The sequence below is a fragment of the Peromyscus leucopus genome, chromosome 8b (genome assembly GCF_004664715.2).
Source record: "Peromyscus leucopus breed LL Stock chromosome 8b, UCI_PerLeu_2.1, whole genome shotgun sequence".
NCBI classification, from domain to species: Eukaryota; Metazoa; Chordata; class Mammalia; order Rodentia; family Cricetidae; genus Peromyscus; species Peromyscus leucopus.
In genome coordinates, this window is record NC_051086.1 from 44,416,825 (window position 1) to 44,430,269 (window position 13,445).

Here is a 13,445-nt window from a genome sequence, read left to right on the forward strand (position 1 = left end):
GACACGTTCACAGAACTATGAGGACAAGGGGATGAGGAGCCAGCTTGAATGGGATCCCACTGTTGTCCAAATGAGGGCCACGTGGAGCACCACGTAGATACTGACAATAATGATTATAACCACTGACAAGAACATGAGTCTCAGCGCCAAACTCCCACACAGTGAAGAGGAGAACATTTTAGATAAGGACATGCTATGTAGCCCAGGCTGGCTCAAGCCTCAAGAGCCTCCTGCCTCTGCCTCCTGAGTGCTACTGTGCTAGGCTAGGAAGTCACCTCTCTCACTGGCATGGTGGCACACGCCTTTTAATCCCAGTGCTTTGGAGGCAGAGGCTTGGATCTCTGAGTTCTAAGTTGTCTTGTCTACACAGAGAGTTCCAAGAGAGCCAGTACTACATAGTGAGACCCCTAGGTTTTTTTTTTTGTTGTTGTTGTTGGTTTTGTTTGTTTGTTTGTTTGTTTAAAGTCTGTTTCTCTCTCTCTCATGAGTGTTTTAATTGCATGTATGTCTGTGCACCACTTGAGTTCCTGATGCTCACAGGAGCCAGAAGAGGGTGACAGACCTTTTGGAGCTGGAGTTTTAGATGGCTCTGAGCCACTATGTAGGTGCTGGGAATTGAACCCTGGTCCTCTGGAAGAGCAGCCAGTGCTCTTACCCACTGAGCCACCCCTCCATCTTTTAGAAAAACATCATACCAAGAAAGAAAAAAAAAAAAAACCCTGGCTTCACCTGGATCCGTCCAGATCCCATCCCATGGCCTGGGTTCTCTGTCGCTGTCCTCGTGTGTTTGGGGACCACTGGGTCACTGTGGCTCCAAATGCCTAGCTGTGTTTCTTCATGTTATACTCTCTCCTCCAACACTCACCGAACTGCTGTCTGCACCAGTGTCATAGCCCTTAACAACCTCACCACAGAGATCAGTTGTATTCTTTCAGACCATAATCTACATGCAGCTCAGGCAGTACCCAATGTTTAAAACAGAACAAAGGCCTTATACGTGAGGTTTTGATGGGTGAATAGGAGTTTCCTGAAGCGGGAGGAAGACAAGGGGCGGCAAGCAGGAGAGGATGGTGTGCCCACCACAGCGGCGTGAGCTGTTGTTCGTTTACAGTGGAGGGAATGAGAGGGTACATGTGGGAGCCGGGAGCTGTGTAGAGGGGGTGAGAGGAGACGGTTGGGAGGGTCTTGAACATGGGCTGGAACTTGGAGTTGACCTGATGGGTGCTTAGGAATCTCTAGACGTGTCAGTAGTGTCCCGGTTAGATTTTCTTGTCAACTTGACACAAGCCAGGGCCATCTGGGAAGAGGCAACTTCAGTGAGACATTGGCCTATAGACAGGTGTGTGGGGCGTTTTCTTGATTAATGATTGTTGTGGGAGAGTCCAGTTCACTGTGGGCAGTGTCACCCCTGGGCAGGTGGTTCTGGTGCCCACTGCATACAAAAGCAGGCTTAGCAGGCCATGTTAAGCAAACCAGTAAGCAGGGTTTCTCCATGGTCTCTGCTTCAGTTCCTGCCTCCAGGTTCCTGCCTTGGCTTCCGTGATGGACTATGACCTGTACACCAAACAAACACTTTCCTCTCGGGTTGCTCTTGGTCAGGGTGTTTATCACAGCAATAGAAACCCTATAGAAGACAAGTAAGAAATGTAGAGGTGCGAGACAGAGGCCAAGCACGGGATGGCTCTGCACCTTCCATCGTGAAGACACTTGGGACTCCCCCACAGCCACAGTGGGTATGTGAGCACACCCTCCCTGAGCTGTGACATGGGTGACATGTCTCTGCTTCCTGTTTCTCCCCTTCAAGAGCAGTTTCCGGCTCCAGCTTCAAAAGAACAAACACTCAAAACAAAGGAAGTGGTCCTCAACCGCAGGAAGCAGGAAGTGTCTGCTGGGTCCTCGGCTGAAGCCCAGGGACAGTGGGATGGAGTCCGTGGCCCTGTACAGCTTCCAGGCCACAGAGAGTGACGAGCTGGCCTTCAACAAGGGGGACACACTCAAGGTACAGAGGGCTGGAGCCAGGCTGAGGGGACTAATGGGGATGGGGTTGGAATCAGGGCCCAGGATGGCTCTGGGAGTCTGGGCTATGAGGGACAGGCTCAGTTCAGCCACTTCTGCCCACCTCAGTTTCCCCATCTAGGAAATGGGAATAGTATTAGTGGTTCTTCCTTTGGGGTCCTTGTGAGAGTTTGAGGCAGCGGCCATAGTGCTTGATAGGAGTTTGTTCAATGCCCAGTTTTCTAAGTTAAAACAAAAAGTTTAAAAGGTTTTGAGATGAGTAATAGGATGAGAGCTACGGAGAGAGGGTGTGTGTGTGTGTGTGTGTGTGTGTGTGTGTGTGTGTGTGTGAGAGAGAGAGAGAGAGAGAGAGAGAGAGAGAGAGAGAGACCATGTGCGTGTGAGAGAGGTGGTCCAGAATAAACAGACATCCTAACCTAACGGGGCTAGAAGATCTGGGATTTAAATGTCTCGCAGTCATGTGGGGAAAAGGAAAACAGAATGACAGACGTCATTTGCTCTCACCTGGGCCCCTCTGGATGGAAATGGTGGCCTTCCACGTTGTTAGACGTATGAATGTGTGAAACTTCTAGTAGGAATGTCCTTACTTGGACATTTGCGTGCCATGCGAGAGCCCAGGAGCCACAGTCAAGATCTGGGGAGTGGTCACGCTCGATCGTGGGCCCTGGAATGCTAATAGCCCATCCTGCGCCCTCCATGGCCCTTCCAGGAGCCACAGTCAAGAGCTGGGGAGTGGTCACGCTCGATCGTGGGTCCTGGAATGCTAATAGCCCATCCTGTGCCCTCCATGGCCCTTCCAGTGACACACTGCAGCAGCAGGCACAGGGCTAGGTGGCTACCATCCTGAGTCTGGCCCCAAGATTCAAGCATGGGGACAGCCTTTTTGAACCATCCTGTGCATGGGACCCAGGCTCAGTGTAGAGCTCCTGGGTGTGGAAGACCATTGCCTGGCTGCAGTGAATCGTGGCGTGGGGAGGTATCTGCACGTCCTTAGCGTGGAGTGGCGTCTCGACCACCATCGCTTTAACTCTTGGGCCTTTGTTCAGTCGCTTGGGTGTCTGAAGCTCTAAGCTGGGGTTCAAAGGTTGGTATGAGTCTAAAGCAGCCACATGTATTTGTGGCAGCCCCTTCTCCAAGGCTGGGTGCTGGCATCTGTAGCTACCTAAGCTGTTGGCCCTGGGTCCTCGTGCACTCAACCACTTTGGCCTGGGAGGGGCCTGGAAGTGGGGGTGGGGGGGACTCTGTGCAGATCCAAGATTACTTCATAGGCCTCAGCTACTCTAGAGATCGGCCTGGGGGATGTCCTCACACACACTTGAGGCTGGAGGGGAAGTGGCCCACAGGAAGTAGGAATGCTGTGGAGACGATTCTGGCCCAGACTCAGAGGACCCAGGGAGGTCCCTGGTGGGTAATTCTGTGAAAACTGACAGCCTCCTCCTTCACAGACTCCCAAGATGAGCAGAGAATCACTTGCTAAGAGTCTACTGAGGGGGGTAGGGATTTAGCTCAGTGATAGAGCGCTTGCCTAGCAAGCACAAGGCCCTGGATGCGGTCCTCGGCTCTGAAAAAAAAAGAGTCTACTGAGAAACCGGGGTGGGGATGGGGGTGGGGAGTCCATCTGCCCGAAGAAGCCCATGGGAATGGGGACCTGGAAGCACAGTCAACTTTCAGTGAGGGGATGAAGAGAAAGCAGAAGAGGCTCCTGTCACGCTCAGGGGGCTACGGGTAGTCGGCAGACCTTGGGGGGGGCTGCTTCCCCCTTTATTCATTTGACAAGCACTGGGCTACTCAGCCAAGCTTCGGGCACAGGCAGGGTGGCAGGAGCCTGGGGGCTGGGGAGGTTTGCTGTTGGGAGGGTTTGTGTGGAAACCCGGGCGCAAAAGAACTGGCCGTGCAAAGAGCCTGGGGAAGAGCGAGCACCCGCTCTGCCGACACAGCTCTCTCAAAAGCCCTGAGGCGGGACCTTGACCTGTTGGAAGAGTTGACAAAAGAGGGAGAGGGAGGGAGGAGTCCGGGCCTGTCGGGCGAGCCGAAAAGACGCAAAGGGGGCTCAGGCTAAGAAAGAGCTTCATGACCCAAACGACGACAGTGTGTAAAGAGCTCTTTCGTCTTGTTTTTTTGAGACAGGGTCTCACTATGTAGCGCTGGCTGTTCTGGAGCTCACTATGTAGACCAGGTGGGCCTTGAACTCAGAGGTCAGCCTGCTTCTGCCTCCCCCATTGCTGGACTTGAAGGCGTCAGACACCACATCCGGCTTTAAAGAGCTCTTAGAAAGTACACATACACACACATACACCAATATATATATATAGTCACAAATGGAAAACCAGACAAGGGACACAAACAGAAACTTGCCCCAGAAACCATGTGAGCAGGTAGCTGCCCAGAAGCATCAATGACAGACACTGTGTGACTGGTGTCCACTGCCCACTCTGCATGACTTCACTGTATTTTAATTAATTTACTGTTTTGAGACAGAACATCGCTATGTAGCCCTGGCTGGCCTGGAACCCAGAGACCTGCCTTCCTCTGCCTCTCCCTCCAGAGTGCTGTAACTAAACGTGTTCACCACCATGGCCAGGACTTTACTTTAAAAACTTCCTTTTGAAAAAAAAAAACAACCGAACAAACAAAACCTCCAAGGTGGTTGGGAGCGTGGAGAGGTGTGTACTTCCTTGTGGGGTGGCAGATGGGTGAAGTGACAGATGGACATCCGGGAAACATATAAAAAGCTTTCAGTGTTTGCATTGGGCCTTGGTGGCATGTTCCTGTAGCACTCGCGGTGTTGAAGCAGGAGGATTACTTGAGCCTAGGAGCTTGCCTGGACCATTGAGAGTCCTGTCTCAAAACGAATAAATGAGAGAATAAAACAATCTGCTGTATGGCCCAGAAACTCCCTTCATAGCCAGCCAGACAGACACCTTTCTTCCATCAGCCAGGACTCTGGAGCATCTGGCAGGTCTCAGGTCCTGGTCTAGACTCCAGCTAATGGTCAGAAAGCAGACAGCCAGGCAGGCAGGGTTGCGCTTCCAGGCAGCTGGTGCTCGGGTGGTGGACGCAGCACATATTAGATACAGAAGTAAACCGGAGTGGGCGTGGAAGCACAGCCAGTGACCCCAGCCCTCGGGAGCTTGAGGGTGTAGTCCTACCGCTCTGCGCTCTGCGTAAGAAGTCAGCACCAGCCGGGTGGGGATTGGGAGGAAACCCATCCTCCTCACCCCAGAGCACCAGAAATCACTGAGGGTGCACAATTGTCAGGACTGTTCCCGTGCAAAGTCACATTCTTTTTGTTAATTGGCTTGTTTTCTTCCTTTTGGTAAAAGTATACTTATTTATTGGGGGGGGGGGGAGGTGCGGGGCGGTGCAGGTGCCACAGGGTACTTGTAGAAGTCAGAGAACAGCTTAGGGGAGTCAGTTCTCTCTTGCGACCATGTGGGTCCAGGGACTGAACCTAGGTCGTCAAGCTTGGTAACAAGCACCTTTATCTGCTGAGCTCTCTCCCTGGACCTCTTTCTGGTTTTTGAGACAAGGTCTCCCTGTGAGGCCCAGGCAGCCTTGAATTCACTATGTAGCCCAGGCTAGCCTCAAACCTACAGTGATCCTCCTGCCCCACCTCCTCAGTGCGGGAATAGAGGCTCATGCACTACAGCCCGCCCCTTTTCTCTTGCAGGCCAGGGGTGAACTCAGGACCTTGTGTATACTAGGCAAACACCTACCTCTGGGTTTGTATCGATTTTCACCAGCTATGCTTTGGACTGGCGGGAAACTGTACAGATGAAAGGGTGTATCCCCACGGAGGCAGCCAGCTGCCAGCAGCCAGCTGTGGTTATGATGAACTGGATTGCTATATTAGTACTGACCACCACACATCTAGACTTCCTAACGATTTCGATTTGTTAATATATATTTGTTAATATATTGCGTTAGAGATTATTCAGTATCTTCATTCTGAGATTTTTTGGCATTGCTTTGAATCTGACCTCAGAGTACTTCGCCACCTCACTGGAGTCTCCCCCTGCTGTCTGTAACTTCAAAACATTACAGACATGTTTACTGCAGCTGTACTTCCTCTCTGGCCAGGGCTACACTGTGTGCAGCTGTCCAGCCCCTCCCCTCGGGCTCTGGTGGGTGTTACCATGTCAGGCCAAGTGGTTCCAGCTTGTAGGTGCTGCTCAGTAAATCTAGGTGGAAACCCCGTGGCCTGTAGGCTAGCTCAGGACATGTGGCCCTGGGTGACTCTTATCAGGGACGAAGGTCCGCTTTGGCAGGCAGTGCTTACAAGTAGATAGCACCTGCCACTGTTTGCTGGAGAAAGAGCATGGCACATCTTCTCTCTCTCTCTCTCTCTCTCTCTCTCTCTCTCTCTCTCTCTCTCTCACACACACACACACACACACACACACACACACACACACACACAGAGAGAGTCTCTCCATGATTAGCTTGCCCCAGAGACCCAGACAGACAGCCGCCTGGGAAGCAGATGGCAATCGTGTATCTTAGCAGCCTGCCCCGGGTCCTTCCAACTCGGACTCTTACCTTGAATCTGAGCACCTCTTCTCGCTCCCAAGCCCCTCTCCTCTGGGCATGGAGCTAGCGCAGTGCTCTTCCGTACATGCTGCTCTCCCTGCCTCTAGCCCACAGCCAGACCTGCTAGCCTCCTTTTAAGGGACAAAGTTGGGTCCATCTCAGAGCCTTTGCCCTGGCTATTCCCCTATTCCTTCTACCCTCTACCATTCCCCCTAGCTTTTCACCATTGGTTTCTTCTTTCTTTCTTCCTTCCTTTCTTTCTTTCTCTTTTTCCTGCCTCAGCCTTCTAAGCTGGGGTGACAAGCCTGGGCCACCAAACTAGCTGGTTCCCTCTTGTAAACGGGGGCATCTCCTCTGTGTGCCACTCTGTGTGCCCCTTTGGCCGCTCCTTGTCCAAACGCTAGTTCCCACGGCTCTCCCCACTGCACGAAGCGGCTGTTCCTTTGTCTCCTCGCTTCCTCACAGCACTACCGCCCCTGGCGCACAGGTTCCTATTACTCCTGCATCTCTAGGACTCCTTCACTGTCTGCACCCAGTGGGTACGCAGTAAAGAGCTGTCAGTGACCGCATCTGCGGACAGTAGGAAGACCAGCGGCGGCAGGTAGGGCTAGTGCTGGGGCAGACCGGCTCTCTGCTTGACCTGGGAAGCATTGCTACCCTGAAGTGAGTTCTCTGGGGGGAATCCCCAAAGCTCCATAGGTCTGGGGCTCCATCAGCAGTAAGAATTCAGCAAGGTAAGCGTAGCAGCATCTCTGGTCTCCGTAGAGACTACTGGAAGCAGAACAGCACATGGCAGAGGTTACAGGCACAGTGGTCACATGGGTACTACAGCCTAAGACATTGCATGGTGCTGGCCACAGCTGTGCCCATGCAACAGACTAGGACAGCAGCAGCAGTCAGAGCTCAAGAGCGCCAGCTAGGGCTGCTAGCTCCAGCTGTGGCCACATTGGGGGTGGGGAATTTTGTTTCATTTTGAGTGAAAGTGGTCCTGAGCCAGCTACCTGCTTCCGTCTGCCCAGCGCTGCTGACCTTGTTCAGGCCAGGAAGGAAGGAAAAGTTCAGTCTGGCTCCAGTGCCTCCCAGGGGGACTCAGGCCTGAACTGAAGCACAAGCCCAGCAGCCTTCTGGGTGCTTCTCACTTGGGATCATACTTAAACACGTCTGCGTGCCTGTTTCTATCACTCTGGTGCGGGGCACGGGGGGGGGGGGGGACGGGGGGGGGGGGAGCCAGCTCTGCTGTGGCTCCTAACCAGAGAGGAGTCTCAGGCTTGGCTCCAGGTACAAAGCAGGAGTAGAGTGGGGGTGAAAGCCAGCAGTGGGCCAAAGCCTCCAAGACCAGCGTTTCCAAAGGCCCAGGCCAGCTGTATGCTGTGCCGGATTGGCCGAGTTCGCTCCTTCTCTGCACCTGTCTGTGAAACAGCGCTCGGTGACGTCAGCTTCCTCAAGCTGCTTGAGAACTGGGGGAACACAGGGCAAATGTACCCACGGGATGAAGTGTGCTGTCCCCTCCCCAGGCCTGCTTCCCACCCTTTTAGTGGGTGACACAGTGACTCTCTGTCCACTTCAGGCTAGTCCACCTGGGGTGACAAGACCATGCAGGCTTGCTGGAGAGTGTCTATGGGATCCAAGCATCTGGGCCAGAACCTGGGAACTGGCTTCATCAGAACACGGGCTCTTTTGTCTGTTCCCATATTCCTCCTGACCCTCACGGTCATCCCAAACACTAAATGCATGTGACCCAATCTAGCCACCTGTTGGGACTCGCCGACTCCTCTGGAAGCCTCCAACTTCATGTCACACCTCAGTGGTCATTGATTGGCTGCTCTGGGCTCCTGTAATCAAAAGAGCTAAGGACCACAAGTCTACTCCCTTTCCCTGAGGCCCCTGGGGCACCCTGGGGGTCTGAATGGTAGGGCATAGAGGCCGTGGTGCCCCATGCCATAACCATAACCCTGCATGGGTTAGGTGGCCTCACCAGGAGGCACAGGCCTCCTGTAGATGACCATCTGCCTGCCTGCAGGCTGCCTTGGCCTGTGGGATGCAACAGGTCCTCATCCAGGGCTCTGCCCTCTGTGAAAGGCCTGGGAACCGCTGCAGACAGCAGGGCATCAGCGGGTGGCTAAGTGGCCATGTTGCTCCTGCCTACAGATCCTGAACATGGAAGATGACCAGAACTGGTACAAGGCGGAGCTCCGAGGAGCCGAGGGTTTTGTTCCCAAGAACTACATCCGTGTAAAGCCACACCCGTGAGTAGTCACCACTCCCCCTATCCACCTGGAGGCCATGCAACCCCACCATGCCCTGCCAGAGCCAAGCTGCTTGGGATGGCCCTGGGTACAGCACAGCCTGAGGAGATGGACACTGGCCAGCGGGGGCTTGGGGGAGGCTAGGAGTACAGTCTGGCCCAGATGTCTCGGGCCTGGGACCTAGGTCAGGGTCTTAGGAGGTGGCGTGAAGCATCTCAGAATGTCTGGACAGCCAAAAAGTCCTTGAACACCAGCCGGATATACCTTAAATGGCATCTGGGTCATTGTTCTGGTTCCAGGGAGCCAGACACAGAGACAGAGGGATCAGAACTGTGGGAGACACGGGGCACAGAAAGATCATGTGGAAAGGCAGGCAGCGTTAGGGTACCTCTCTGAAGGGTGGCAATGAGTGAGACCTGGGGGGTGTATAGGAGTTGGCTGTATAGACAATGTACAGATGTGTAGGCAAAGGCAGTGGCTTATGGCATTTTCAGGGGAAGGCAGAAAGTGGGAGGAAGCCAGGAAGAGCCTCAGGTGCTGAGCCATGGGAGTGCCTGGATGGGAGTGGGGGGGCTCAATCAGCAGGTGGGAGCTGTGTGTCTGGGAGCAAGGGGAGGAGGTGAAGGGTGGGGCCCAAAGGGTATTTCCTCTTTGTCTTTTTTCTGCTTGTTTCCAAAACTGCTGCCACCTCCGGCTTCCTGTGCCGAACATGGCCTGTTTGGGGTCCCCATCCCCAACCACTCTGCTGGGTCCCAGGCCTTCCTGCCAGGCACACCCCCACCCAGAGGCAGCTGAAGGAGGACACAGGGAAAGAGAGAAAAGCATGTAGCTCAGGTGTTAGCCAAGCCAAGTCTGAGGCATGCCGAGCTAAGGTTGGGGTCACCTGGGTGACCTCAGGGAGGATGTCAGGCAAAGGCCGGAAGGCGGGATGGAGAGCCTGAACGGCTGAGCAGCCCTGACCCAGAGCTGGGAGAGGAATTGCAAGGGCTGAAGTCCAGGGTCAGGCTGTCATGGAGGCCAGGAAGAAGGAGGGTCCAACAGGGTACTCAGAGTCAAGGAACCCAAGACTCTGGTGGCCTGGAGGGCAGCTCTGGTCACCTGTACTTAGACCAGGCAGGGTCATGATCAGGTGTTAGCCAGATCCTAAGGAGCCTGCTGAGTAATCTTAGGCCAGTTTGGTACTCTTAGGCCCTGCCCTAGCCGAAACAGCTGTTGGGGGACATCCCCTCTTGGATGTGAAGGCCCTGAATGTGGGGGTGCAGAGCGAGGGCTGTAATCCTAGAAGGCCTATGCCACTTTTTCCCTGAGCCCCAGGATTCCCTCTTTCTCTGAAGCCACTGTACTCTCAGTGGAGCTGAAGGGTAGTGAGGTGACTGGGGCTGGGGGGGTGGCTTCTCAGGAAAAGCATAGGCCCCTGGGCCTCCAGGTTGGAATAGAAGTTTGCCAGGGAAGACAGAGACAGGCCCAGGGATGTGTGGGAGGTAGGGAATGCCCATGTTATCATAATGGCAGCTGGAAACGCCTCCGGGTAGCTGTTCCTCCAGCTGCCCAACTGTGCCTAAGTAGGAACTATTAACACCGTCTTACCGACCAGTAGAGGCAACAGAGACTGGGTGGTTTATCCAGGATCACTTAGCCAGCAAGAGGCAGGCTGGGATTGCAGCTAGATGGTCGAGGCTCTTCATGAGCCTGCAGAGAGGGACAGAAAGCCTGTGAGTGAGAGCAGCTGTGTGTGGGCGGCGGTGAACCTCAGACATGCTAAGCAGCCTCTCAGGAGACCTCAGGCCTCCCCGAGTTTCAGTTTCCACATCAGTACAAGAAGCAACATGGCCAAGCGGTGGTGGCGCACGCCTTTAATCCTAGCACTCGGGAGGCAGAGCCAGGCGGATCTCTGTGAGTTCGAGGCCAGCCTGGTCTACAGAGCGAGATCCAGGACAGCCACCAAAAAAAAAAAAAAAAAAAAAAAAAGAAGAAGAAGAAGAAGCAAATGTTGTAGTCAAAGGAGGAGTGAAGAGAACTGAGTGTTAGAACTCCAGGAAGTGAGTGTCCCTGTCCTTCATGCACACGAACCCTTTCCTCTATGACTCACAGTCTCCTAGATCCCGTCCCCTATGACCCTGTCACCCCAGCTGTCCCAACCTCTGCTGTTTGGAGACTATATTAATCAGGGTTCTCTAGAGTAACAGAATTTATAGCATGAATCTCCCCCCCATCCTCCCTTTCTCTCTCTCTCTCTCTTTCTATCTGTGTGTGTGTGTGTTTGTGTGTGTGTGTGTGTGTGTGTGTGTGTGTGTGTGTGTGTGTGTGATTTATTAGAACAGGCTATGGTCCAATTAATCCAACAATGGCTGGCTATGAATGCAAAGTCCAAGAATCCAGTAGTTGTTCAGTCCACGAGGATGGATGTCTCAACTGGTCTTCAGTCTATGCTGGAATCCCAAAGTAGGCTCTAATGCCAGAAGGAATGAACTTGCTAGCAAGCAGGCAGAGAGCAAAAGCTTCCTTCTTCCATGTCCTTATATATAAGCTTCCAGCAGAAGGCATGGCCCAGACTAAAGGTGGGTTTTCCCAGCTCCAAAGATCTAGATTAGGGATATGGATCAGAAGTAGATCTTCCCACTTCAAATTGAGCAAAAATCCCTCATAGGTGTTTCCTCTATTTGGGGGGTTTAGTTAATTCCAGATGTAGTCAAACTGACAACCAAGAACAGTCATCACAGAGACCTGATTCCAATGTGTGGGTTTGGGAGTCACAGCGAGGCGTGGCAGGCAGTCTCCCATTCCTGAGGACCCCCCACTTCCCAGGGAATCCTCTCTAGATCTCAGCCTGCTAGCCTAGGACTTGATGCAAGGCCCTGGGGTCAGTAAACTGAGAGCAGCTGGCTAGACAGGCTATTGAGTCTGCTCCTGCCTCGTGAGTCAAAGACTTAGCAGATGCAGTCCTGTACCCAATCTGCTCCTACCTGGGGAGGGGCACAGGGGAGGAGGACACTAGCATTGATGTCATCCGTATTTCTTTGTGGTGTGAGGACAAGCATGGAGCCTCACGTGCGCCAGGCCAGCATCCCACCACTGACCCCCACCCTAGCACAGTTTTACACCCTTTATCTTTTTAAAATCTGTCCTTGGCCAGTGAGATGCCTCAATGGTTAAAGGCACTTGCCGCCAAGTCTGATAACTTGAATTTAGTCTCTAGGACTCAAATGGTGCAAGGAGTGAACTGACAGGTTGTCCTCTGGCCTGTATAGATGTGGTATGGGCACTCCTGCATAGGTGCGTGCCTGCACATAAATAAATAAATTTTAATGTAAAAAAAAAAATCAAGACTACCTCAGTGGTTAAGAGCGCATCCTGACACAGCAGTGGTGGCACACGGCTTTAATCTCAGTACTCAGGAGGCAAAGGCAGGTGGATCTGAGTTCGAGGCCAGCCTGGTCTATAGAATGGGTTTCGAGGCAGCAAGAGCAACACAGAGAAACCCTGTCTTGCAAAACAACAAGAAAAAAGAGTGCATACTGCTCTTGCAGGAAACCCATGTTCCGTTCCTAGTGCCTACATCAGGCAGCTGACAACCACCTGTGACTCCAGCTCCAAGGGATCTATCTACACCCTCTTCTAGACTCATGCGCATATACCCCCATCACACATATATAATATAATTTAAAAAATAATAAAAAGACCTTCTTCCTCTACAAGTCTGCCTGGGATGTACGGGCTGGTGGCGCCCAGGAGCCTGGCTTTTGTTTGTCCTGGGTGTGGGTTTGCCTGGCCTGGCAGGGAGCAGCAGGGACAGGTTGTCTCCGCTCTTTTTGGCCTCTGCTGTGTGACCGTGGTTTTCTTTCCCATTTCTCAACTTCCCCCATGTGAAAAATAAGACGAGGATACCAGGGACAGAGGGCCAGCCCTGCCCAGCGCTAACAGACAGACACCTGCTGACATGGTCCCCTCTCTGCACAGGTGGTACTCGGGCAGGATTTCTCGGCAGCTGGCTGAAGAGATTCTGATGAAGCGGAACCACTTAGGAGCCTTCCTGATCCGGGAGAGCGAGAGCTCCCCTGGCCAGTTCTCTGTCTCTGTGAAGTGAGCTCCGGGATCGGGGAGGGGGGGGGTTCAGGGGGGGGGGGTAAGGGGTAGGGGACACAGACTTGGCAGGGCCACTGGCTGGGTAAAGGGCTCAGAAGCAAGCGGTGGTCTGAGTCCTGAAAAGCACAGGGAAGTGCTGGGGGCAGACCGGGTGTACCCTCAGGGGCCAGTCCAAGAAGGCCAGACTTCCCGCCTGAGCAGCAAGCAAGCTGTGGAGGCTTCCTAGTTAGAAGGGGAAGTGATGCCCGACGGTGTCCCAGGCTGGTGCCCGGAGAGTTCCTGACAGGGTTCCCCTCTATGGCAATGCTGTTGAGGGGACAGACCTCGGGGCCAGGCACTTCTAATTCTGATACTGTCATCTCGTGGCTGTGTGGCGTGGGACCAGCCATTTAACCTCTCTGAGCCTGTCTCCTCAGAGGTGAACTAGGTCACTGCAAGAATGAGCGCGTCAGCACACTTGCAGCAGAATGTAGTGTTTACTCCCAGAGGGAGGAACTCACACCTTATAAGACAGGGCCCGGCTGCTGAACTGGGAACTGCGTGGCTTATTAAGATGAGCACTGTAGCCCT

The 13,445-nt window shown here is 53.4% G+C and overlaps 1 protein-coding gene across 1 annotated transcript; it reads left to right on the forward strand.

Moving 5' to 3' along the window:
* Window positions 1–1,817: 1,817 nt before the first annotated feature.
* LOC114682967 (GRB2-related adapter protein-like) lies at window positions 1,818–12,890 on the forward strand. Its single transcript, XM_028857121.2, has 3 exons — window positions 1,818–1,999; window positions 8,695–8,792; window positions 12,750–12,890. The coding sequence occupies exons 1-3, from the start codon at window positions 1,922–1,924 to the stop codon at window positions 12,874–12,876; spliced, it is 303 nt and encodes a 100-aa protein (XP_028712954.1). The 5' UTR covers window positions 1,818–1,921; the 3' UTR covers window positions 12,877–12,890.
* The last annotated feature ends 555 nt before the right edge of the window (window positions 12,891–13,445 follow it).

What these genes read in the sequence shown, in the direction of transcription:
- LOC114682967 (XM_028857121.2), top strand. Translation starts at nt 1,922, where the DNA reads ATGGAGTCCGTGGCCCTGTACAGCTTCCAGGCCACAGAGAGTGACGAG. An exon ending in ACAAGGGGGACACACTCAAG is followed by an intron (nt 2,000 to 8,694) that starts GTACAGAGGGCT and finishes TCCTGCCTACAG; the next exon opens with ATCCTGAACATGGAAGATGA. An exon ending in ATCCGTGTAAAGCCACACCC is followed by an intron (nt 8,793 to 12,749) that starts GTGAGTAGTCAC and finishes CTCTCTGCACAG; the next exon opens with GTGGTACTCGGGCAGGATTT.